General features: G+C 44.4%; 3 protein-coding genes across 4 annotated transcripts in view; all 3 read right to left on the bottom strand.

The window, feature by feature from the left end:
• Positions 1 to 977: 977 nt before the first annotated feature.
• Positions 978 to 3467, bottom strand: LOC147343441 (sperm-associated antigen 11A-like). The gene is made up of 2 exons (XM_086379797.1): positions 3413 to 3467; positions 978 to 1310 (listed from the first exon to the last, which is right to left on the bottom strand). Exons 1-2 carry the CDS (start codon positions 3465 to 3467, stop codon positions 1123 to 1125), a joined length of 243 nt encoding a protein of 80 aa, XP_086235923.1. The 3' UTR covers positions 978 to 1122.
• Positions 3468 to 16135: 12668 nt separating this feature from the next.
• Positions 16136 to 21095, bottom strand: LOC147343442 (sperm-associated antigen 11B-like). Its single transcript, XM_086379798.1, has 3 exons — positions 20995 to 21095; positions 19864 to 20010; positions 16136 to 16493 (listed from the first exon to the last, which is right to left on the bottom strand). Exons 1-3 carry the CDS (start codon positions 21047 to 21049, stop codon positions 16279 to 16281), a joined length of 417 nt encoding a protein of 138 aa, XP_086235924.1. The 5' UTR covers positions 21050 to 21095; the 3' UTR covers positions 16136 to 16278.
• Positions 21096 to 22250: 1155 nt separating this feature from the next.
• LOC147343443 (uncharacterized) overlaps positions 22251 to 27153 on the bottom strand; it is a 38401-nt gene continuing 33498 nt past the window's right edge. Inside the window, exons 3-4 of one of the 2 annotated variants that reach the window (XM_086379801.1) lie at positions 25594 to 26228; positions 22251 to 22811 (exon numbers count right to left, since the gene is read on the bottom strand). In XM_086379801.1, coding sequence (XP_086235927.1) covers positions 22537 to 22811; positions 25594 to 25774 — 456 coding nt within the window. In that variant the 5' untranslated portion in view covers positions 25775 to 26228 and the 3' untranslated portion in view covers positions 22251 to 22536. The remainder of the gene's footprint in view (positions 22812 to 25593; positions 26229 to 27153) is intronic. The other variant, XR_015156011.1, reaches the window with a different exon arrangement.

Here is a 27153-nt window from a genome sequence, read left to right on the forward strand (position 1 = left end):
AGCCTGTCTGATGATATTTAGGAATCAACCAAGAGTGAGCGTAGGAGGGCCTGGGGAGAAGCCAAGGCATTGCGCCAAGTGTGGCTGGACGCCTGAGCTGGGAATCAAGACAGGAGCCCAGAGGCAGATCTTCCTTGTGACTCTTAGAGTACATTCAGCTTATGGGAGAGCAAACTGGATTCAGGCAGTGAACACAGACATAGAAAGAGGGTACCTTACCAGGCTCTCTAACTGATCTAGAAAAAGTCTGGCACATGGTCTCATACATTAGGACAGTTGCTTTTATCACTCTTTACATTTCTTACCTGTAATTAATATTTACTGCCCTTCGGATGACTGCTCAAAGATATGGGATGGGTGACAAGTTTCAGCAGATTCAGAGAAAAACAAAGGACAGCGGGTTGTGAACGTCAAGTCCTGCCTTGCTTTGTTTACTCAGGAATATGCTCTTTAGAAAGAACACAGAACAATGAGCACTGGTTTGGTGATACCAGTGCCAGGAATCCACTTGGGAACTGCTAACCTAGGGGCATTCACTTAACCTTCTGATTTCCATCTTCTGCCCATCCCTAGAATGGAACTGCCTCAACCTTATCATATACTCCATGAGACTGCGTTGATCAACCGAGATAACCTCAGATTGTTTGAAAAAAATTTTAAATCCTATTTACATGTGACTTATTGTTACTGTGACTTGAGGAGGCTGTGGAAAGGGGATCAGGCGCACGATAGTCTGGAAATCAGTAGGATATCAGTCTGGGCTCGGGTTTGATGAGAAGATGTCATTCGGTGGAAAAGAGCCCAGTTAGACTAGCTGCATTTCTGACTCTCTGAAGATGAGCTGGATTTGTACTTTGGTTTCTGGTCTACCCCTAACTGTGAGAAGTCCCTGGAAAGGAGGTGAATATTATGAAATTCTGAGAGTCTTTAAAGAAAAAAAAAAAAAAACAAAACAGGAAATCAGAAAGTAGGCAAGCTTTCGGGAAAAATCTTTTATCAGACCTTCACCCTTGATGCTGGATTCATTCAACAAATGTTTGTTAAGCACCTGTTATGAGTCACACATTCTTCTAAACACTTAGCATACTTCAAGATCCCGCCTGCTTTCTGGAAGCTTACGTTCTAGGTGCCTGATCTGCCGTCCATCTCTGGTCTGTATTTTCTTTCTTCCTCTGAATGTGGTATGCAGCACCTATTCCAGGGGTCAGAGCAGATTTCAGATTTTTTCTCACCAGAACGGCAGAAAAAAAGTCTGCAGGTTCCATGTTGCATAAGGCAGATAATATTTCTAATTCCAGGTGGAACATCCCCTATGGATAGAACAAATTGACAAATTAGTTCACACAGCAAAAAATGAAGGATAAACATAGGCCACCTCCACACTGTTTATCATACTCTTTAAAAATTGTCTGGACAGGTTCCAGTTCAACTGGAAAAATAAAACAGGGACAATAACTTTTGTTGTTGTTGTTCAGTTGCTAAGTCATGTCTGATTCTTTGCAACTTCATGGATTGTAGCATGCCAGGCTCCTCTGTCCTTTACTATCTCCTAGAGTTTGCTCAGATTCATGTTCATTGGGTTGATGGTTAATCTATGAATGTGAATGAACATGAAACTAACCATCTCATCCCTGCTGCCCTCTTCTCCTTTTGCCTTCAATCTTTCCCAGCATCAGGGACAATAATACATACTTCTAAAAGTTGTTGGGAACCTTTATATAACACATGTATTTGTATATGTTATTGTATTATATCAGGCTTCTCAAGCCTCCTGGTGTGGATATGAGCTAATACAACAAGGAAAAACAGAGTTTTGGAGAATAGAGTGGAATGATTGGAAGGATGAGTCTTGGTCTTTAGGAAAATAGGAAAGTGTTCTGATCCTCAGTTTGTGGCCTAATTTTCAGTTTTACAGCCTAAAATGAAATAAAGAAAACTGACTTCTCCTCACCATGACTTGTGGATTTATAGGTCAAGCAGAACTACCCAATGTTCCCATAAGGAAAGCATTTTCTATTTGTCACAAGAAAAAAAAAAAGAAGAGGAACTACATGTGGTAATGGATGTTGACTGGACTTAGGGTGATTATTTTGCAAACTATACAAATATGGAATCATTATGTTGTACACCTGAAATTAATATTTTATGTTGAATATATCTCAATTTTTCAAAAACAGCATTTTCTATTTGAGAATGAGATGGTCGAAAGAAAGGTCTTATATCAGATCTGCAAAAGTCAATCTATCATGACTCAAAAAAAAAAAAAAAAAAAAAACAAGCTTTGCTGGTGGCTCAGTGGTAAAGAAACCACCTGTCAATACAGAAGACACAGGTTTGATCCCTGATCCAGGAAGATCCCATATTCCAGGAAGCAGCTAGGCCCATGTGCCACAACTATTGAGCCTGTGCTCTAGAGCCTGGGAGCCACAACTACTGAGCCCAAACGCTGCAAGTACTGAAGCCCGAGCACCCTGGAGCCCATGCTCCCCAACAAGAGAAATCATCACAGTGAAAAGCCCGCACACTGCAATGAAAGGTAGCCCCTGCTCACTGCAACTAGAGAAAAGCCCGTGTGTAGCAATGAGGACTCAGTGCACCCCAAAATAAATACATAAATAAAATTATTCAAAAACCAAAACACTCACAGTGTTGGTCTTACATGATTTAAAAAAACAACCTTGCACAATATCTCATATCCAAATGGGGTACACCCTCTGAGCCTGTGTCATCTCAGCTCTACCATGGTTTGGAGAGGAGCCCAATGAAGCGAAGGGCGACATACCTAAAGAAGGTCAAAGAACCACAGCCCAGAAATCTGGAGATCAGAGCTGGCCTCACTTCTCCCAGTAGCTAATGATTTCTCCTTGGATAACTCATTTAACTGCTTGTGCCTCAGATTTCCTCTGTAAAATAGGCTCTCTGTGGAAGCTGGAGGAATGCTATTGGCAGTAGGAATTGCTGCTGTGACCGTGATTGTAAACTGCTCTGCAGGACAGCAGCCTTTCTTGGGAGTGTGGTTTCCTCTCCCTGTAAAGTGTGGGGCTTCCATAGAAGATTCATTCCCTTCCAGCTATGACAGTTGGATGACGGTAATTTCTTTCTGTGAACTTTTCTCAGACTGTGATGAATCTTTTCTATTTGTATTGGAGCAAAGATGCCTCTATGACTTGTTTTATGACCCTGAAAACTCATATTTAGCCTCTAAAAACCTTTTTGTAGGGAAGATCAAAATGGTCCAGAGCTGAGTCCCAGAGGGGTCCACCTGCACCCACCACCAACACACAGACACCTCCCACCCACCCCCGCCAGGGACACACACATCAAGAGAATTCCTGCAAAGCCTTCCCCAGCCTGTCTCAGCTAATCCCTACTGGTTGGGAGCAGCTTTCTACCCTGACCAGGAGACATTTACCTGAGTTCATTTGGACCAAACAGAAGAGAACAGTGAACAGAAAGAGGACCTTCATGTTTTAAAGTTCTCTCAGGTCTCCCCGCCCTGCTGTGCAGAAAAGCAAATCTGATGAAAGAGCCAAGTGGAATGGAGAGGACAGGTCACAAAAGTGGGACATTTATAGGTTTGGGGACACTAATGAGGAATGAGCACATTTATCTGGTCTACTGACTAAGGCTGTGGGCAGAAGTTACTGGATACTCTTTTCTGCCTAAAAATAGACAGGCTTCATCGTATTCAGGACCTGACCAATAACTTGGCTTCAGTGGCAGAAGAACCGCTGGGGTGATGGTTACTTAGCACCTGGTGCTGGGCCAAGTGATGAGGACAGAGACATGCAAAGATGGGGTCCCTGCCTTCTAGTAGCTTCTGACTGGTCAGCATCTACCACAGTTGGACACATGGACACACTCTCAGGTGCACAATAGCTACAAGACCACTTATAGGTGGTCTCCTGCCCCTGTTTAACCAATTTGCTGCCAACATATTTGACCACAAGTCTTACCGAGAAAATGGATTTTGACAAAGAGATGTCAGGTGGCAGCCCCATACTTCTGGAGGTGAGTAAGGGCACAGGTGAGCAGAGTAGGCACCCAGAAGAAGAGGGCACAGGCATTCAGTTCAGAGATTCCAGTTCTAGAAAGATTAAGCAGAGGAAGTGGGTCCTAACAAAGGATACCCTTACTCACTGGCTTATCTGTACTTTGTAAAAGCACCTATTAAAATAGGGCTTAAGGGGAAGTTACTTGGGAACTTTACCTCTCTGTGCCAACAGAAAGGTTCACAAAGCACTATGTAATTATAAAATAGATATTAAGATAGTGTCTATGTGTGATTCAAATGGTAAATAATAAACATTAAAATTTTTCATTAAAAATAAACATTAACATTAAAACATTAAACTCTTTTTTTATGGCTCATTGCTCTGAACCTATGTCTGAAATCACCTGTTGTAAAAATTGCCAACCTAGAGGGGTGGGATCGGGTGGGAGGTAGGAGGGAGGTTCAAGATGGAAGGGACATATGCATACCTATGGCTGACTCATGCTGATGTATTGCAGAAGCCAACACAATATTGTGAAGCAATTATCCGCTAATTAAAAATAACTGAAAATTTAAATGTATAAACGGATTGATTTAACCCTGAGAAAATAGGCTTACATACCAAAACAATACATCCTAAAAGTTCAAGGATTCTGATGAATAATTACAATTCTAAATGGATCTCTCTATAAGAGAGAAGGATTATTGTTCAATGAAAACACTAAAGTGCATATACTCGATTGTATGGGTCATTTTTTAAAAAGTCACCTTCGTAAATGACACAATAAAAAGCATGCTTTATAATTTGTGTTCATCCTTGGTATTTATACCGACCTAATGTAGGGAACATTTAAGGTAAAGGTGTATGGTATATTTTTTCTAGCATTAAAGCCCTAATAGTTGTGAAATTATAGTTTGGAAACTGTTTTCTGTACAGTTGGAAATTTCATGAACTATGTTGGAAAATCAGCTCATTTGGGTGAGAAATAAATTAACAGTATCAGGTTTTATCACCCACATCTCCCCCTATACTTTAATCTATTTTCAAGTCAGTCACAGACTTGGAATGCAACCGCTAAGGAAGAATTGCATAAACAGCCTGGAGAATTAGGTGTGCCATTCTTAAGGAAGCTAAAGTAGAAAATCAAGTTCATTGAATGGTCTTATTAATCTGGTCATAGGTTCATTGGTTTCTATAATTACAGGGTTGAAAGAAACTAAAGTTCATTTTGTTCCAACACAGAAGATAATTATTCTGGTGTGTATTACACTTATAAATAGAAGAAAACAGTATAAGGAGAGATGAAAGATACACAGGTTTGAAACATTTGATAATAGCTAAACACTTTTATGCCATTACGAGATGGTTGGATGGCATAACTGACTCAATGAACATGAGTTTGAGCAAGCTCCGGGGGATGGTGAAGGGCGGGGGAGCCTGGCGTGCTGCAGTCTATGGGGCCACAAAGAATCAGACATGACTGAGAGACTGGAAAACAACATCAAACATTTTTATATATTATAAAAACTTGATACAATTAAATAATAATTAGCCAAACAACCCAATTAAAAATTGGGCACAGGACTTAGACATTTCTCTAGAGAAGAAATACAAATGGCCAATAAGCACATGAAAAAATGCTCAACATCATTAATCATTTGGGAAATGCAATCAAAGCCTCAGAGAGATACCACTTCACTCGCCCTAGAAAAGTCATTAAAAAAAAAAGTAACAAAAATAATATTTTGGAAAGTAGACACTATTAGTAACAGTGTGGAAAAATCAGAACCTTCATACATTGCTGATGGGAAAGCAAAATGGTGCAGTTAGAAAAAGTTTGTAGAAAAAGTTGGATGGTTCCTCAATAAGTTTGAGTTCAGTTCAGTTCAGTCGCTCAGTCGTGTCCGACTCTTTGCAGTGAATCACAGCACGCCAGGCCTCCCTGTCCATCACCAACTCCCGGAGTTCACCCAGACTCACGTCCATCGAGTCAGTGATGCCATCCAGCCATCTCATCCTCTGTCGTCCCCTTGTCCTCCTGCCCCCAATCCCTCCCAGCATCAGAGTCTTTTCCAATGAGTCAACTCTTCGCATGAGGTGGCCAAAGTACTGGAGTTTCAGCTTTAGCATCATTCCTTCCAAAGAAATCCCAGGGCTGATCTCCTTCAGAATGGACTGGTTGGATCTCTTTGCAGTCCAAGGGACTCTCAAGAGTCTTCTCCAACACCACAGTTCAAAAGCATCAATTCTTCGGCACTCAGCCTTCTTCACAGTCCAACTCTCACATTCATATATGACCACAGGAAAAACCATAGCCTTGATTAGATGAATCTTTGTTGGCAAAGTAATGTCTCTGCTTTTGAATATGCTATCTAGGTTAGGAAATACTTATTTTCATTTTATGTATTTAAATAATATTTTATTTATTGAAAAAACTTGTACATGAATGCTCTTAGCATTACTATTCACAATCACCAAAAAATGGAAATACACAAATGTCCATCAATGGATTAATGGACAAATGAATTGCAATGTAGCCATATAAAGGACCACGGATGGATCTAAAGATTGTCATACTGAGTGAAGTCATTTAGACAGCGAAAGACAAATATAATATGATATTGCTATACATGGAATGTTAACAAAATGGTACAAATAAACTTATTTACAAAACAGAAATAGAATTACAGATATCAGTTACAAAGGGGGAAAGGGGAGGAAGGGATAAATTGGGAGATTGATTGACATATATACACTACTATGTATAAAATAGACAACTAATACATTATTAATTAATAATTGTGTTGTTAAAATCACCTCATCTTAGAGAAAATAATTCACCTAAGGACAGGATGGTTACTTTTAGTCCCAGGAACCAGATCCTTGAACAGTCAAAAGGTATTTCTTCCACTAATGCGATGAGTTGTGGTGCTAAGTACATACACACACATGCACACACAAACTACTCTATCCCTCACCATATAAAATAGAATACAGTTCAATTCAGTTGCAGTCAGTCGCTCAGTCGTGTCCGACTCCTTGCGACCCCATGGACTGTAGCACACCAGGCCTCCCTGTCCATCAGCAACTCCTGGAGTTTATTCAAATTCATGTCCACTGAGTCAGTGATGTCATCCAACCAGCTCATCCTCCGTCATCCCCTTATCCTTCTGCCCTCAATCTTTCCCAACATCAGGGTCTTTTCAAATGAGTCAGTTCTTTGCATCAGGTGCCCAAAGTATCGGAGTTTCAGCTTTAACATCAGTCCTTCCAATGAATATTCAGGACTGGTCTCCTTTAGGATGGACTGCTTGGATCTCCTTGCAGTCCAAGGGACTCTCAAGGGTCTTTTCCAACACCACAGTTCAAAAGCATCAATTCTTCAGCGTTCAGCTTTCTTTATAGTCCAATTCTCACATCCACACATGACTACTGGAAAAACCATAGCCTTGACTAGACGGACCTTTGTTGACAAAGTGATGTCTCTGCTCTTTAATATGCAAAATCTAGGTTGGTCATAACTTTTCTTTCAATAAGCAAGCGTCTTTGAATTTCATGGCTGCAGTCACCATCTGCAGATTGTGGAGCCCCCAAAAATAAATTCTGTCACTGTTTCCATTTTTTCCCCATCTATTTGCCAAGAAGTGATGGGGCCAGAAAACAAAGATCATGGCATCTGGTCACATCACTTCATGGCAAATAGATGGGGAAACAGTGGAAGCAGTGAGATACTTTATTTTTCTGGGCTTCAAAATCACTGCAGATGGTGACTGCAGCCATGAAATTAAAAGACGCTTACTCCTTGGAAGGAAAGTTAGGACCAACCTAGACAGTATATTAAAAAGCAGAGACATCACTTTGTCAACAAAGGTCCACATAGTCAAGGCTATGGTTTTTCCAGTAGCCATGTATGGATGTTAGAGTTGGACTATAAAGAAAGCTGAGTGCTGAAGAATTGATGCTTTTGAACTGTGGTGTTGGAGAAAACTCTTGAGAGTCCCTGGGACTACAAGGAGATCCAACCAGTCCATCCTAAAGGAGATCAGTCCTGGGTGTTCATTGGAAGGACTGATGTTGAAGCTGAAACTCCAATACTTTGGCCACCTGATGCAAAGGGCCGACTCATTTGAAAAGACCCAGATGCTGGGAAAGATTGAGGGCAGTCGGAGAAGAGGACGACAGAGAATGAGATGGTTGGATGACATCACTGACTCAATCGACATGAGTTTGGGTAAACTCCGGGAGTTGGTGATGGACAGGGAGGCCTGGCATGCCGTGGTTCATGGGGTCGCAAAGACTCAGACACCACTGAGTGACTGAACTGAACTGAACTGATGGGGCCAGATGCCATGATCTTAGTTTTCTGAATGTTGACTTTTAAGCCAACTTTTTCACTCTCCTCTTTCACTTTCATCAAGAAGCTCTTTAGTTCTTCTTCGTTTTCTGCCATAAGGGTGGTGTCATCTGCATATCTGAGGTTATTGATATTTTCTCCCAGCAATTTTGATTCCAGCTTGTGCTTCATCCAGTCCAGCGTTTCTCATGATGTACTCTGCATATAAGTTAAATAAGGAGGGTGACCATATACAGCCTTGATGTACTCCTTTGCTGATTTGGAAGCAGATGGACCTAACAGAAGCAGAAGATATTAAGAGGTGGCAAGAATACACAGAAGAACTATACAAAAAAGATCTTAAAGACCCAGATAATCATAATGGTGTGATCACTCACCTAGAGCCAGACATCCTGGAATGTGAAGTCAAGTGGGCCTTAGGAAGCATTACTGCCAATAAAGCTAGTGGAGGAGATGGAATTCCAGTTGAGCTATTTCAAATCCTAAAAGATGATGCTGTGAAAGTGCTACACTCAATATGCCAGCAAATCTGGAAAACTCAGCAGTGGCCACAGGACTGGAAAATGTCAGTTTTCATTCCAAATAGAATGTGCTCTGATTTTATTTGTGAAATATAAAGTAAAACTCTTTCAATCCCACCTTTATGTCTATAGGTGGCAATTTGTGATGCTTTTGGAACTGAAGACAAAGGACTTCTTGATAAAATTATGTAGAATTCCATAAAGAGAAAAGAATTCTTTGTGGATTCATGTTCAGTCACATTATTTGTAGAATTCATTCTTTATGGAATGTTCAGTCACAACGTATCCAAACAAAATGAAATATATTTCACTACCCTTACAAAATTGAGGATGTAGCATCACCAATGCAATAGTCTCTAAAATCTTAATAAATTTCAGGCCAGAGTCTCCATCTCTCTATCTATGGAATGAAACCTTGTGATTTTTAAATCCTTAAGAGGCTGAAAGCTATGCAATTTTTGATCCTACCTCTAAAATTCATTAATATAATAAATTGTTTGTTGTTGTTGTTTATTTAAGTTGTGTCCAACTCTTAGTGAACCCATTGGACTGTAGCCTTCAGGCTCCTCTGTCCATGAGATTTCACAGGCAAGAATATCTGAGTGAGTTGCCATTTCCTTCTCCAGGGGAATATAATAAATAATAATAATAATTTAAAAATTGACCTAAAGATTTACCTAATGATTGACCTAATGATTTAAATGCCAGAAAAATTCCTATTTGACATACTATCATAATGAAAATGCACTTTGGACCCCAAAATGGTGCATATTTCCATGATATTTCTACACTTCTTTTTGGCCTTGTGAGAAACATGAAATAGCGGAATTTAGAAGTTAAATGATGAAGTTATTTTATAGATTAATCATAATACCTTTCTTTTGTGCATTTTTATCGTTAAAAATTGACTTTCATAAGCTTTATCTCTTTAGCAATTTCATAATCTAGACAAGCGTAGTTATCACTATTCCAGCTTCAATAGTTAAGAAACAGAAGCATGGGGGTGTAAGTTCACGCATATTGTATAACCATAGGCTTTAGCGTGGGGATCGTTTGGTTCCTTGTGCAATATTCACTGCCTACATACCTGGTCATAATTTAAACTCTACTGTCCTAATGTGTTAATCATATATTGTCACACTTTTGTTACCTTGTCACTTAACTAACAGACTCTTAACACCAGTACCCCAACATCTGGGAACTCCTTAGCAGGAGAAGCTTCATCATTAGTTGGTTGATATCAATATTCTATACATTGGGCTTCCCTGATGGCTCAGCAGGTAAAGATTCCACCTGCAACGCAGGAGACACAGGAGATAATGCAGGTTTGATCCCAAGGCCAGGAAGATCCCCTGGAGGAGAGCATGGCAACCCACTCCGGTATTCTTGCCTGGAGAATCCCATGAACAGAGAAGCCTGGTGGGCTAGTACGGGCTTGCAAAAGAGTCAGAAACAACTGAAGTGACTGAGTACACATACAATATTCTATACATTAAGGATGTGACTGTAATCACTAGAAGACCCTATAAAAGGACAAGGCCTTCCCTCTGTCCCATTCTTAGCAAGCTTAATCCAGTCGTCTATTACTTTAGAACCTGTAAGGAGAATTCCGTTCTTTAAAAAAAATAAGCATTAATTTGCCCATTGATTATGACCCTGGTTTCTGTATCTGGGTAAGGGAATCAATAAGAGTTTCCTCAAGGGATTATTTGGGGACTATAAATAAGGGAAGTAAAACTCCAGATGCCACGTTTGCAATAAGGCATATTTGATAGATAATAGCCACCTGCTGGGGACAGCCCAATGAACTGGAGGTCTGCTGCAGCCTCCTGAAAGAACAGGCTGTTGCTCTTTTGATTGTCAACGACAGCAAGGCACTGGAGCTTCCAGGTACCAAAACTCTGCAGCACGAGGAGGGAGTGTCTTTCCCCTTTTCACTGGTTGGCAATCCAGGCGGAAGAGGAAAGAGACACAGACATGAAAACTGTTAGAGATGGTGAGACACGAAAGTCAGAGGAAGGCAAGTCAACCTACCTAAAGATTATGGCATTCCTGAGAAGGAAACAGAATTTTCAGAGAAGATGTAATGTGAGCTAGATGGAAGGAATTTATTAATCAACACGTGTGACATTTCAGATGAATAAGCGCTAGAGATCTGCTATTCAAATTGTGCCTGCCGTCAACGATGATACATTGTACTCTTAATATATATATGGTAGATATGATGCTAAGTGTTTTTATCATAATAAAATTACTTTTTAAAAAGGAAATAGTGCTAAAATACAATTTAAAAATAGTTTATAAAGTAGAAAATTAATGAAATAAGCCAGTTGATAAGACTTACCAATTTTCAGGTAAAACCAATTAAATGAGAATTGCAGTTACATATCTCTTAATGAAATGTTGAAAGCATAAACAAAAAGAAATGAAAGCCTACAAAAATCAGGAATCCTGTTAGAGAACAAAAGCAGACCTGCCTTATGTATCTCTCACACAATTCTAAATGCTAGATGAGGAACTGGCACCTTTGAGATTTAAAGAGGAAAACTGTTGCAATGCTTTGGTTCCATAACTGATTATCTCTTATGGGTTTAAAAAAGAAAGAAAGAAAATCATTCTAAAATATTCAAGGAATCAGAAAATATTACATCCAAATGCTATTTTTGAAAATGTTGTAAAATTTACCTTTTTTTCTATCCTACAGTGCCTGTTTGTTTGTTTTTAAGAAAAGGAATACCAGATGTTATTTTCCACCTTTAGATTTGCCATTTTCAAACTCATTTTCAGGTGTCCTTGTAACAAAGGACAGAAAGCAGGACCTTCAATGTTAAAACTATGTGGCTTTGCCATTCTGTTGGTTCAGGAAGTAACAGCTACTAGCGAAAAGTATTTAGTGGTTGGCTAAATTCATCTTTTCCCTCTCCAAGTCATGCTTAGGTTCATACTTATGTTTTCTCTGTCCAAACTGGCTTTTCACTTTTACTGAAGCGTTTCTTACTCATCATATGTCTATTTCACCACACAGAGTGTTTCATAATCTCCCTTTTATTCCTGAAGAAATAAGCAGAATTTTCAGCCTTCGGTATCCCGATGGAATTATCTCACACTCCCATAAGAGCCATAGTGAGAGTCTTGATTATCTATAATAAGACCAATTTCTCTGTTCCTCAGAGGCTTCCGTCCTCTTCCATCAGAGGCTTCATCAGCTGGCTTCCACCAAACCAGCTGGCTTGGTTCCCAGCTACATGAATTACATCAACACAGCCCTTGCGTGTAGACTAAGTGAAATAATACACTGGGTCCCCACCACCTGACTTTGGCTGAGGGCAGTTGTTCTTATTTGTGGCTAAGGATTCTTGCCACAATATCCATTTGAAGTGATCTTCCCACTGACTTCCTCTCATCCTAGAATCCATCTGGTGTGTCTTTCTTTTGTATTTATTCCTGCTGTAGTGTGCTGTTGTGCTGTCATGTCTGACTCTTTGTGACCCCACGGACTGTAGCCCACCATGGTCCTCTGTCCATGGGATTTCCCAGGCAAGCATACTGGAGTAGGTTGCCATTTCCTCCTTCCAGGCGATCTTCCTGACTCAGGGATCAAACCTGCATCTCCCACATTAGCAGGCACCACTAAGCCATCGGGAACTTCAGTTAAAGAGCGACTGGTCAGCATAACCAGCCTCCTTTCCTCCAAGCCCTGGAAAGTCCTTTGGGCTTTCTTTTCACTATCCTAACTCAATTCTTCGGTTACTTCCTATAATCCCCCATTTTACACAAACCCCCTGTACAGCTAGCCCGATCCTCGGTTAAGCCAGGGAGGAAGTTGGGGCGATTATTTACCATTTCTTAACATCTTACACCAAACTCTTATCTCATGTGTCTTGCAGGTCTTTTTTCTCTTCCAGGCTCAACATGATTCTTTGCAGGGGAGCACACCAAGCCCATACAGTCACGTTTCCTTTGTCTCCCGAGGTTCTCAAATAACTGATGGAAGTAGGTCTCCAGAAGAGCTGTCTGTTTCATGGTCTTCACCAGCTGTGGTCATGCTACTTGCTTCCCAGGATGAATTACTCATTCACACAATCACAAGTCGCTGGGCTCAGGACATTTTTGCCCACTGTGCTCATCAAGAGTTACCCAGGGCATCAACACAGTCATCACTGGAGTTGAGACTAGATTTCAAGTACCGGCCTTCCTACAAGTGCTGCTTGTACTCACACACTCAGATCCACAGTCATCGGGGACTCACAGGGCCACAAGCCTTCCAGCCCGGAGAGCCCTTGTCCAGGGCTTGTTGAGAAGCCTGTCCCAGTCAGTGCTGCCAGGAAACATCCTGAGAAAGGAATGTGTGTCGCCTTAGGTAGAGCAAAGTTGTGTAAGGCAGAAAAGCCCACACCCACACCTTGAGACTTCTGGCTCAAAGTAAGCTGGGTCAGGGTCCTGGCATGTCACCTGATCGCCATGTCATCTAGGTTGGCTCAACAAACTCTGCTCTTAATTTGTCCTACAATGAGGCAGACATGAGAACTACCCATTACAGGAGCCTTGGATGGACAGGCAGGAAGTAGCTCCTAGCTTTCCTAGAGGAGCTCTCAAAACTCAGAGAAGGGAGGAAGCTGCTGGAAGAGAAACAACAGACCCTCTGAGGGCCTTCTTGTTCTCCCGAAAGCTTCACCACAGTGCCCACTGAGGCATGTGTGCTCAGTTGGGTCTGACTCTTGGCAACTCCATGGGCTGTAGCCCTCCAGGCTCCTCTGTCCATGGGATTCTCCAAGCAAAAATACTGGAGTGGGTTGCCATTTCCTTCTCCAGGGGATCTTCCTGACCCAGGGCAGGAACCCAGGTCTCCTACATTGTAGGTGGGGTCTTTACCTTTTGAGCCACCAGGGAAGCCCATGCCCACTTGTCCACATAGGCCTAACAGAGCCATTCCATCAGTCCCCTGTGGAACGCACCCCTGCCCCTGGCTGCTGGGGTCAATCCCATCTCCGCTGTAAAAGTAACACTGATGTGATTCATGTGACCCCAGGAAACCTCTCTGGTCCATCAAGAAAGATGCTGTGTTAATGAACTCAATTTCTCTTCATTAGTGTTAAAGTCAGTGTGTTAATTGCTCAGTCATGTCTGACTCTCTTCATTAGGACAGACTAATTTTAATTTTTGTTTTTATTGCTAAAAGCTTCCCTGGGTCTAGTAAGATATCCTCCTATGACCCAAGAGATAAGGGCAAACCAGCTCAGAGCAGGCCGAACCTGCAGGGCCCTGATGACCACCGCATGTGCGGACAGGAAGGAGAGATTAGGTGTGGCCATTATTAGTCATAGGAAGCCAAATGGGGATGTGAGTGACAGAGCCGGGCCACCCTGGGCTTCCTGATGACCGGGAAGCTCTGGGCGGTGGATGAGCCAGTGGGAGCCGAGTGATCAAAGCCTTCTGGGGGAAGGCTTCTCCAGGTGCAGTGGGCAGAGAGGACACAGTGGGCGAGGGGAGCAGACAGCAGGCAGTCAGGTGTGTTACGACTGGCTCTGCAATGACCCAGAGCAACCTGCTGCCTAAAGGGTCTCTTCCCACCAGGAGTACAGCAGGTGTCTACAAGCCTGGCCAGGCCCGGGGGCCTGTGCTCAATTGCTTCCCTGAAAAGATAGACAAGGTGACTAACAGAGCTGCTGGCTCAGAACTGACCCTGAGGAGCCCGGGGGCTCACGCCCTTGTCTCCAGGCAGAAATGCAAAATCCTCTCTGGATAACATGCTTTACTATTTCATACTCTCAATGCCCAGGAAGTCCTTCCTTATGTTAAATTTATGACTTTCTTGAGGTCGTTTTAAGTCTACTATAGACTGGCTCTGCCTAGGGTTGAAGTAGTCTTTGTTTACACATACATACTTATTTATCCTTGCTAATGCTAAGTGGCTTCCGTCATGTCCAACTCTTTGCAACCCCATGGACTGTAGCCCATCAGGCTCCTCTGTCCGTAGGATTCTCCAGGCAAGAATACTGGAGTAGGTTGCCATTTCCCTTAGGTATATCAATTCTGTCTTTTTAAATGTAAAATTGAAGAGTACTTCAATAACTTCACTGAGTCATTTTTTAAAGATAAAATCACTTAAAATCACCAATAATCTTAACACTGGAAATGAAAATATTTTTGTTTGCTTTTGGACATATTTTTCACAATTAATTTTACATCAAATATACAAAAACTGTATCCTGTTGGCATTATTATGGACAAATAATGCCATTTGTCCAGTTATTTCATCCTTTTTTTTTTTTTTTTTTAAATTTCATCCTTTTCTATGGCTAACTTTGACTCTTATTTCTTATCTCCTCTCTCTTGGAATCCATCAAGTTCCTCCAGGTCCCAGTTGGATGTGGTGAATGCTGCAGGCTTCAAATCCAACATTCCCTAGACCTGTCTAGCCAGCCCCTTGCTCCTCCTGCTCTCCTCGTTCCTGATGTTGCCTGATCCCCAGGACTTTTTCCCTTCCTTCCTTCTCCTCCATCACCAAGGTGTAAGCCCAGTCTCTGCAGAAATCCCTTAATTGTTCCCTCTTCAGAGCACTGTCTCCACTGCAGTCACTGACCGTGGCCTCCACTGTCAGGAACATCGCTTCCTTTCCGGCCTCTGGTCTCCCACATTTCCAGTCCAAGCCCAATTCTTTTGTTGGAATGAAGATTCCAACACGCAAGTATGATTATGTTCACACCCCTGGAGCACCTGGGAACCTTGTCTTATTTAGCCGTCCCAAGTCTTTAGTATAAGATCTGTTCTTTCTTTGACAACATCACAGGCTCTTCCTGCACCCTCCTCATGTGATACTTGTAATCAGTCCCTCTCTTCTACAGTTATGCTGAGCTTTTCCACATTTTCTTAGCAAATCATTCTTTCAAGATTCTGCAACTTCCTACCAACTGCACCCTTGGCCTGAGAATCTCTGCTTCTCTTTCACTTAACAAACTCCTAATCATACTCCAAAATCCTGCTCAAATTTTCTCAGGAATCCTTTCTTAATTCTATTTGTATTTATCTTCCCCACATGCTGGATACATGCACATTTTAGAATAAGTAGCATCCTGTTGTTTTTATTTATTGAGATATCTTTCTCCCCACATAGTCGTACTTCCAAGTCATTACATTTCCCAGTGCCTAGGAACCAAAGGAGGTACTCAAAAATATGTTTAGAATAAAAGAACAAATGATTTGAATGTTTTCCTGGGAGAGTTTATTACATCCACATCTACCAGTAAAAACTGTATTGATCTGGAAAGTATTGTATATCTCAAGCTAGCCGTTTTCTCTAAGATCAGGTCAAAAGATCACGTGTGGCAGTTTTCATCTTTTCCTTTGCTGCAGTGAAAGTTTAGATTGGCGCCACAGACAAAGCCCCAGTTCCTCTCTGCTCAGCCTTTCAGCTCTTGTCCAAAACACCTGCATTAGGATGGATGGCCCAGGAGGCAGCGGACAGAGTTTTGGCTTCCATGTCAACACCTCTGTTCAAAGGTAAGCAGCAAGCGTCCTTTTTTTTAGAGCAATAGCCTAATTGGAATTCCATGTAATTACAAAATTTTTGACATTTGCCATCGCCTTTTATGCACCTGACAACTTTGAATCCTGGGTCTGTATCTGTATAAAGAAACAGTCAACGTTAGCATCTTAAGACCATCTCAAGAACCAAACACTAGTTATCTTAACCCAAAGGCGTACAGTGGAGGACGGCAAGGGATAGGAAATGGACTTCTTTTGTATACGATCTACCATCAAACTCAGATCCTTGATTCTGGCTTAAAAGTCACCTTCACTCTCCCTGAAAAATGAACTTTCAATTCAGAGGCAACTGGCAAGAGAAATGGTGAGGGATACTTTAGAATACAAAGGTTGTAATTTAAATAATCTAGAAGTTGTGTAGAGGGACAAAGAAGGACTTGCTGAGGCCAAGTGTGAAGTGCCATGGCCTCACGAGACAAGTCCTAAGTGCAGGGGTCCCTGAGGAAAGTGGGCGGAGCCACCCTGCGAGGGGGATGACACACCTGGGCCCGGCAAGCAGGGGCGGCAGAGGGTAGAACTGCAAAGAGTTAAAAAGACGTGCTTTCTCCCCACTGCTGTGAGAGAGTGCCTGGATTCGATACCTTAAACATGAGTCAAGTTACCGGAGTAATTGTATTGATCTCACTCTGTACTTTAAGTACTGAAATTGGTAAACAAATTTTTCTCTGAAATAATATATTATGGTGCAATGATGAAAGAAAAAGCTGGGAGACTTCCCTGGTGGTACAGTGGTTAGGAATCCAACTTGGCAATGCAGGGACACAGGTTTGATCCCTGGTCTGGGAACTAAGATCCCACCTGCCTCGGAGCAACTAAGCCTCCTGCATGCTGTGACTGAGACCTGACTCAGCCAAAGAAATAAATAAATTAAAAAAAAAAGAAAAAGTTGATGAACACAATGAAAGCAGAGGCACAATCTCAGAGACTTAGAAGTAAGTGGGGAAGATTTCTGATGGATACCATGCCCAGGGTGCTCTGTTTATCAGAGGCACTGTCGCTGATGTGAGATTTGACCATTGAGATTTGAAGAGGTGTTACCCTCTTCCTGTCCTAATTTTTGTCATCAATAAGCCTTGATTAGATCAATGAATCAATTGATCAATCAAATTATTTTATCACTTCATTTTCAGAACAATAGTCTTTTTTTTTTTTTTAACCTATAAAAACCTGAATGTAGGGAATTCCCTGGCAGTCCAGTGGTTAGGATTCAGTATTTCCATTGCCAAGGCCCTGAGTTTGATCCCAGGTTGGGGAATTAAGATCCTGCAAGCCATGCAACACAGCCAGCCCCCACCCTGCAAGAAAAAGAAAGAAAGAAACCCTGATACTATCACCATAATCGAAGTCATAAACATATTCATCACCTCCAAAAATTTCCCTGTGTCCCTTTTTGTTTTGTTTTTGTTTCTCTTGTGGTGAGAATATAAGATCTACTCTGTTAACAGCTATTTAAATGCATAGCCCACACCATTAGCTATAGGCTCTATGATGCACAGCACACCTCTAGCATCACTGAAATTTTAATCCTAATGAACAACAGTTCCACTGACTTCGCTACCTGCTTCCTCTGGGAACCCCAGAGACGTTGCTATTGTCTACTCCTCTGTCTTTGATAGTTTTCAATACCCCATAAGGTTCATGGTTTCGAGTTCAAAACTGTAAAATCAAGTCCAGGTATATAACTCTGCTTCTTCCAAGAGAGAGAGTTATCTCCTCAGATCTATTATTCATTGAGTTAAACCCCAATACAATCCAAAGATTGTTTGCATTATGGCTTCGACGGCAGATGATCCCAGAATTGTCTCAACGCTGCTGAGAAATGTCATGTTTAGGGTGCCCTGTGCCTAAGGGCACCCTAGGCAGACTAAGCTGTGCAATAGTCATTGTTAGGGATCCCTTTCTTTGGGGGATCCAACACTTTCTACGATGTTCACTCTGTGGTTTTGTCTAGTGTTCAAATCTACTCAAAATAATCCTGTCTTAGGGGAGCTACTGTATCCCTCCAAGTGCTCCAGTCTCAGGATGACACAGGTTGCTTGATTTCAGGTTATTCTGGAGCAGGCGTTTGTACTGTCTGGTTGTCTTCTCCAGGTCCTTCCAGTGGGAGACAGAAGAGACACACACCTGTCACCCAACAGAGGAGCTCATTCTCACTGCACCCACACACAGTCCAGACCCCTATTCAATCTGCATCTCTAGTCACCAAAATGAATTATAAAACATTCAGAAAACTAGTGCTCTGAATGGAAACAAGAGAAGATAATATTGCAGGCTCTGGAGGAAGAAGTTCTGAATCCACACGACTTTTCTGCTGCTTAGGTGGCTGTGATTTAAGAAAGAAACTCTTCAAGGAGCTGAGAGTTGCCTGACCTTCCAAAGGAGGTGATAAATCCTATCTTCTAATTGTATGTGAGTTCTAGCAAAGCACCCAGCACATCGCAGGTGCTTATTATACACAAATCATTATCCTATTAATTAAAACAGGTGGGACATACTTTGATCCTAGAAGCCTCCAGCCCTGGAATCTTCTAACCAATCAGTAGGAGCAACCAGAGGAAAGATGGCAGAGTATTTGGAGACCTTTGACTGGCCCAGCGGCTAACAGCTCTGTCATGCCCTGGGGACAGTCCACTTGTTCTTCTCAGTTTACTCATCTGCAAAATGGGGACAATAATAGGGCTTATCTCCTATTATGAAGATTATAAGCCTATAAGCCTATTGTGAAGATTAAATGAAATTATGGGAAGCAGTTGGAACAGACCCACATTAAGTGAGCAGAATGTAAATATTATCGTTTGCGATAACGTCCTAGTCTTCTGGATTGCCTCCGTAAGTTATAAGGCAAAATGATCCAGTGTTATGAGTCTCCTGTACAATAAAGGCAAGTTCATAACAATATTTTGTACACTGAGCACTGTTTTCATGAAGCAAAACCAACTCACCTGACTATTGACTCAAGACATCATTACTGAACCTGTAACATGCTAAGTCCTGCTCTGCGTGTTGGGTTTTACACAGCGAACGGGCAGCTGATCTCTAACTCTCTGCTCAGGTTTACGTTCTCCACTCATTTGCATGTGCCTTTGAGACATAGGGCAAGCACACTGGGGACACAAAAGTCATGTGGTCCAGAACCTCCAGCAGGCAGACCACAGTATGTGGACCACTCTGAGAGCACCGCAGTCAGTCTCCAAGCCAACTGTGTCACATTCTGCTTGCACTCTCTTGGCTTGATGCTCCCACGTTTCACGAGATCTTCGGGGGTCCTGCCCTGGGGGCCTGTCATACCCCTCCCTAACCTTCCCCACAGGCAGAGCAGACTAAGTCATGCATGTATTGTCTCAGGACACTCCACCGCTCAGCCCACCCGCCCCCACAGTCACCTCCCATCCATTCTCCCTCTGAAGGTCCTGCCATGGACTGACCCATCCCGGGCTCTGTCACTTACCCGGGAAGGGGGGCTTGCGAGGCACAAGGTAGCGCTTTACTTGGTGGTGAAGTGGGTGAGACCTGTTTGTTCCCCGTCCCAGAGATTCTTCTTGTTTCCTGGGACCTTTGGGGTCCTGGCGGTTAGCATGTGTGACTCTGGAAAGTCCTATTTCAGGGTAAACACACAGCAGAGAATGTTCACAGAGCCAGGAGAGTGAGGGGCTTATACTCCAAGAGACGAGCCGAGAGTGGAAGTGAGAGGGGCGGGGGAATCAGCCATCAATGGTCATGCAGGATGGACATGTCCCAGGCCTGCTGTCCGGCTTAGGTGACAACATGGCCTGTGCACTTCCAAATTTTCTAGGTGGGAAGATCTCATGTTAAGTGTTGTAACCACAGGAAAACGATAGCACAGAGAGCGACATAGAAGCTCTGGGAGGCACAGAGGTGTCCATCCCCTTGGCCACGGGGACAGGGCCACGGGTGTTTGCACATGTCCAAACTTAAGTAGGTGCAGCACCCTGTGTGAGGACCATACCTCAACAAAGCTGCAGAAACAGAAAGGGGAGGATGGATGTAGTGGGCTGGAAGAGGGGCAAACGTGACCTGTGTGTGTGAGAGGCAGAGACAGAGATGAGCGGTGTCTGAAATGGGAAGTGGCGGAACCTGAGTCCCCATGGAAGTTAAGCTGAGCAGCTGCCAGGCTGTCACCAAGGTAGTCGTAGAGACCCCCTGAATGTCAAAGTCCTTCCTGACACACACTGTCCTTCTCTGTAAGGGAAGGAGGTGCTAAAAGAATGGGAAAGCACAGTCAGCACTGGCAGCCTCTCTCCTGGGAAGCTGCGCCACCAGCACCTTCAGAGTGTCATTGACAGGACTCCCCTGGAGGTCCAGTGGTTAAGACTCCGCCTTCCAATGCAGGGGGTGTGGGTTTGATCCCTGGTCTGGGAACTAAGATCCCACAAGCTTCAGGGCGCACCAAAAAAAAAAAAGTGTTGTTCACAAACGCAGGCAGAGACACCTGCTGAGCAACCCACCAGGAGCTGGGCTCCCAGAGCTGAGTTGCTCAAGGCCCAGGGGACTCCTACCCTGGAAATGACCATCGCAGAGAGACCCTGGCCCTCAGGCCTAGGTCCCGTTTCTGATTTACCTGGAAAGAGAAGAACCACAAAGAGAAGAGTGGATGGAGCGAGGAATTGCTTCATGTCACCAAGGGGGCTGCAGCTGGGACGTCCAGGGCTGGCCGAGGGTGGGTGGGCGGCAGGGAGGGCTTCCTTTATAGCCGGGCTGGGGGGTGCCGGCTGGGAGGGCTGCAGCCGCAGTAACTTCCTACTCACAAAAGCACACAGGTGGTGCATTATTTTCCCACCGCTAGCGGAACAAACATTGAGCCATTTTTCTCAGGAAGTAAATAATATGCCTGAATGCCTTGGGTAGGTTTAGTGAATAAGATATGTCAGGCGAAGAGTGGAGGAGGGAGGAAGAGGAGAGAGGCAAGAAAAACTAAATCACCAGTTTCAAGTGCTGATGGCTAAAGCACTGCTGTTCGTTAAAATGACATAAATAAAGCTGTCACAGTACTGCTATCTTGTCCTCAGAATGTATCTTCAAAAACAATGCAAGTTTTACAGTATATGGGCAACTTATTTCTACACGTTTCCTTTGCCTATAAGAAAACAACTCCGACTGAAGCAGACCAGCGTCATTTGAACTCTGGTTGGCTCTTAAATTGTGTTAAGGAGTTAGCACTGAATTTTCCAAGTATGGTAAGAACCCTCTGGTCACATTAAAAAAAAAAAAAAAGTTCTTTTCCCTGAGTTATATATTTCAAAGTATTTTCCGATGATGTGATAGAACATGGTGAGTGTTTTTGGAAACAACCCAGGAAGGGGAGGTTATCGAGGAAGAAACAAGACTGAGCCCGTGTTGACACTGGGTAACACTAACAGGAAGGGTCACTTTTCTTTTGGGGGAGAAAGGTCACAATCAGCCTCACAGCTCATAGGTGGTATTGAGTACCTCTATTAGGAGACACCAAAGGCAGGATTGTTGTTCTCATTTTAGTGGCTGTTGACATTCGTTAGCAGATCACTCTTTCCCTGGGTGTTTGCAAAATAGTGATATTCTGTATCACCCCTCCTTCATTTATTAGCTGGACTACTCACTGAAGTAGTTTGGGCAGGAAACCTAGGTCCAGTGTTTTATCACACCTCTCACTTTTCAGGCTAAGGAGGCCGGGAGCGTGCACCTAGCCAGGGGCGGAATCGCTCTCTGCTGCCATCTGCCGGATGGAACCCTCCACACACATCCACTGAGGTCAACCCTTCTCAAAGCGCATCTCTGGTTTGTCTCCCTGGAGGTCTGTATTTTGAACTGCAGTGTATGCCAGACAAATTGCACTCAGTATTGATTTATTCCATTTTAATTAATAAAAGACACGTATAACTATTGAGCAGAACTGCTGATCAGAAAAGAAACCCAATGTTACAAGATCAATCAGTATGATTCAGGCAAAAGAATAAAATGATGTTCACTTAGGCTTGTGGCGGACTGGACCCGCTTCTGGCTCATCTTTTGAAGTACTGAGACGTTCATGTAACCTGCGCTGCTGCCCTCCGCCTTCAGGCAGAGGCCTTGTGCTCACTGCGTCTCCTGCCTCGGCTCTGCACAAGCGAGCGCCCCCGGCCGGTCCTCACTCAACCAGACGACTGCTTCCGCTGGGGACGGTCCAGCGGGAAGGCCCGGAGAAGGGAGGCTCAGAGGTCTGACTTGTGGCCATTTCTAGAAGCCAAGCTCCCCTCGGCTTTGTGTCCTTCTGAGGATTCAGTGAGTTGACCTTCCACTTTTTCAAACAGCACGGATAGGTGTTGGGGCATTTTCCAACTCTTAACTCTTGTCTCTTACAGTTCCTCCGGCAGCGAGCAGTCCCGTAGCCGCAAATCCTGCCTGCGTCAAGGTCACTTCCCACTAAATAACAGAATAAGGCAGGGTGTGATTAACTGTACCCGAGGACCAAGAGGCAAGGCTCTGGCGGCAGCTTTAGCGCGGAGACTGAAGCTGACTGGACGACGCCGGGGAGCGGTGGTGGCACGGACACAAGATGGCGGCCTCCCCGGCGACCCCACCCCCTCCACCGTCCTCGCTGATCGACTTCATCATCTGATTTGCTTCCAGCATGGCTTTATTGTTCATTTATAAGTTAATTGGTTCATGTCACACTTCTTTTTAAAATCCCTGCAAAAGTTTGCTATTAATTTTTTTTATTAAATCCAGCCAAGCCTGTTAGCTTCGCCCGCAGAGCTGGCTGCTCAGAACCTGGGCCTTCTCTTCAGACTCCAGCTGTTCCCCAGTGGCCCTCGCTCCCCCACATCCAGACTTCCTGGACTCCGTGGGCTCCTGCACACCAGCCCCTGTCTGTCTCAGGGCCCCCCATCCTACACCCTTCTCTCTACCTGGAACACTTTCCTCCTCTTCCCACAAATACCCTCTCTGAACCTTCTGCTCTCCACTTCAGTGTCAATGGCAGGGAACTCTGCCTGGTCCTCCTCACGTGGCTCAGTGCCCCAGAACTATTCTCTTCCTGATGGAATTTTTTTTTTTTTTTTTATTCTTTCATAACCTGTATCCCAAATTGTAGTGTGTGTATGTGTGTGTGTGTGTTTTAAGTAATTTGGTCTTCTCAGTTGAATTCCAGGTTCCCTGAGTGGGAGGAGGATGTTGTGTTCATGCTCACGATTGCACACCCAGGACAGGTACACACGTGTGCTTCATAGTGACCTTCTGGGCACATGCCTGGAGAGACTGGACTGGAATGAGTAGAGGAGTATAGGACTGGGGAGAAGGCGGTGGAATCCTGATCCTATGACCCTTGACCGAGAGCAGAAGCGGGAGAGGCGGTTTCCTCACTCAGTGTGTGCTCTGAGGCTGAACAGTCAGCTCTCACATGACAAGCTGGTCGTATCTCACAGCGGAGCCAGGAGAGCCCTGGAAGCACAGGTGACGATGGTGGGAAGGTGGATGGTGGATTGAAAGAACCTCCCTCCGGAACTTTGCTTAAGGCGGCTCTACAGCCAGATGCTTCGTGCCTTCAGCAGGAACCAGACGAATGCATTTCAGAGTAGACCAAGTGATTCTAGGTCTTTCTTATATAACTGATCATCCTCCTATGTACCCACTTTCCTGCTTCATGGGCATTTCAAAGGGCTGCAGGTATGTAAGAGCTAGAGTCACCGAGAGGAGGAGTGGCAGAGATGTGGGCGGCTGGTCATGGCAATCTGGACTCCACTCCCCCACTCACCCCCAACATTGCTGGCATCCTAGGGCCTTTCTCAAGCTCAGACTCTAGTGGTTACCCTGCCCCAGCCCTTAGTAGCCAAACTCAGGCAATGGTGACCAGCTTGATGTGAACATCCCCTTGTTCTGGAGGGACCCCAGACCCAGGTTACTGTCACAATGGATTCTTCGTTGTGTGATTACAGGTCAAAGGGAAGCTGGTTTTTGATAAATAAATTACCACCATACTTTGACAGGCCTAGAATATGCTGACAGCAGGACTTCAAAGAGATGTCCGTGGGAAACAGCCCAGACAGAAAGAACAAGGAAGGAAGAGTTAAGCTAAACGTGAATCCTCCAGGATAAAGAAATAACCCATGTGAATTACTGCAGGAACTCACTCTAGATGGGGACAAGGTTGGGTACCCTTTGGAGCTTTGGAAATCCACCAAGTGGTTTGGAGAGGATCAGGGAGTTTCTCTGAGTCAAACAATTGGTGTCATCCCAGCACAGCTGGATTTGAGGCTCGGAGGACCTGACTTACCCTCACTGTGCTGTAGAGCATTTGGCTCAGCCTTTAGGAGGTGGGCGGAGAAGGCAATGGCACCCAACTCCAGTACTCTTGCCTGGAAAATCCATGGACAGAGGAGCCTGGTAGGCTGCAGTCCATGGGGTCGCTAAGAGTTGGGAACGACTGAGCGACTCCACTTTCACTTTTCCCTTTCATGCACTGGAGAAGGAAATGGCAACCCACTCCAGTGTTCTTGCCTGGAGAATCCCAGGGACGGGGAAGCCTGGTGGGCTGCCGTCTCTGGGGTCGCACAGAGTTGGACATGACTGAAGCGACTTAGCAGCAGCCGCAGCAGTAGGAGGCGGGAGTTAGAGTCCCTGCCGAAGCTAACGGTTTGCCTCTGGGTGCACAGATTACCACAGGGATCAGGAGATTGCCGACGTTTCAATGTAATTTAGAAACTTCCTCAGCAGTGTCCAAAGGCACCTGCTATTTGTGTTATCCATACGTTTCTGTTCTGCCTACCGAAATCACAGCATTTCTCTTCATCCTAACCCTCAGACTTGATATGAAAATTTTAGGAGTGTGAGCGGGGTCCCTTTCTGAGCAGATCAAAGGTTTTCAGGAGCAGATGGGGGCCATCAATGGGAAGGGGAGAGGCAGGCATCTCTTTCCACAAAATCCCAAGTGAATAACTGCAACTCCTGCAATGCAGTCAGGACGGTTAGTGAATCTCCCAGTGACATCTAAAGTCCCTATGTTTCTGAGTCACGAAGCTTGCTGCTGGGAGGTGTACACCAGCCCAGCGTTTCACTGCAGATTACTCCTGGTCTCAATCAGGGCTGAGATTAAAGATTGATGGAAGAAGATTGCGGCCCCTGCAGGATGTTTATTCTTAGTCAAGCTTTTTCTTCACCCCCTGTCCTTTGTAGTTCCCTAGACTTCTAGCTGAGAGTCTCTTTTTACTTGGAGAACCTTGGGAGAGCAGAAGAAAAGTGTTTAAGAGCAGGACAAGGATCCTCATGGTTCCTTGGTCGCTGGAGAGACACAGAATTGATCTGCAAGAGTCACCACAGGGCAGGAGAGGAGCAGATCTGGTTACGGCAGAGCGATGCTGTAGACTGCCCACGCTTATCAAAAACAGCATTTATTGGGACTTCCTTGGTGGTCTAGTCATTAAAACTCTATGCTTTCAATGCAGGAGACGCAGGTCTGATCCCTGGTCCAGGAACTAAGATCTCACGTGCAGTGCAACATGGCCAGAAGAATTTTAAAAAGCAGCATTTACTGGTGAGCACTCACGCAGCATGAAGGCAGGTGCTAGGGACAACCCTAGTGGCCTGGAGACAGTGCTCAGGATGGGGAGGTGGGGGAAAGACCCTCGATGAGGAGTTGTTTGTGCCTCCACTTGTTTCCCTATCTGAAACAAGAATTGGATCTAGATGATCTCTAAGATATTCTTTGATTCAGATGAAAGGACTTGCAGTTCTGTTTCAGTTCAACTGGCATTAAGTTGCCCCAGGTAAATTGCAGCCTGGGGCTTCTTGTTGACATTATAGCAGAGGCAAATGGGGACGCAGTCTGTCATTCCCAGGACCACTCTGAAACAAACACAGAGATCGATAAGCACATAATGTGAAAGAGAAAGATGGTGTGAAGGCGGGAGAGAGCTCAGCACATTTCGGGGACAGAAAACCTGTGGGATGAGGACAACGGGCATCTCCAAGGAGCAGGTGAAAGGGATCAGGAGAGAAAGACGGCACAGCACGTGACTGTGGAGGCTAAAGGAGGGGCAGCAGGACTGGGCAGGGAGAGTCTGCGACCCTTTTTGGGACCTGACCTCCGTGGAGGCGAGGTGGGGGCGGGTCGGAGGAGCCTGGGACTGCAGCGCAGCAGACAAAATGGAGCGTCCATGGGTGTAATCCATGGACTCTGCCTGACCGTCAACAGCTTGCATGCATGCATGCATGCTAAGTCGCTTCAGTCACGTCTGACTCTGTGCAACCCTGTGGACAGCAGCCCACCAGGCTCCTCTGTCCATGGGGTTCTCTAGGCAAGAATTCTGGAGCGGGTTGCCATTTCCTTCTCCAGTCAACAGCTTAGGCCTAGTGATCTTTGATGATGAGCCTCAGGGAAAAGACAGCCTAAATTCAAAGTCTGACAAGCTGTGAGAGTCTGACAAGCAGGAGAGGTGGAAAGTCCTGAATGCCCCAGGCCAAGATCCAGCTCCCTCCTCCTGGGTTTTAACTCCAGGAAACCCACCAAGTTATCCCAGTGGAAAAACCAAAAACACATCCCCACTGACTCTGGCAGGAAGAAAGGAAGAGTAATTGTGCGAAATATGTCCAGAGAATTCTCTACAAGAGCTCACTCCCCGGGGAGAGCATCACTAGAGCCACAACCCATCCTGAAGAAGGGGCTCGCCGCACCAGCCTTCCTGCCTCACCTCAGTGCAGGGTGGGGGGGTGGGGGGCAGGGATAGGCTGAGAAATCTTGTGAAGGTGGCTTTGCAGAGACACAAGACAG

The sequence above is a fragment of the Bos grunniens genome, chromosome 27 (genome assembly GCF_055505025.1).
Source record: "Bos grunniens cultivar Pamir isolate PY7600 chromosome 27, Bosgru_T2T1.0, whole genome shotgun sequence".
In the NCBI taxonomy this organism is placed as follows: Eukaryota; Metazoa; Chordata; class Mammalia; order Artiodactyla; family Bovidae; genus Bos; species Bos grunniens.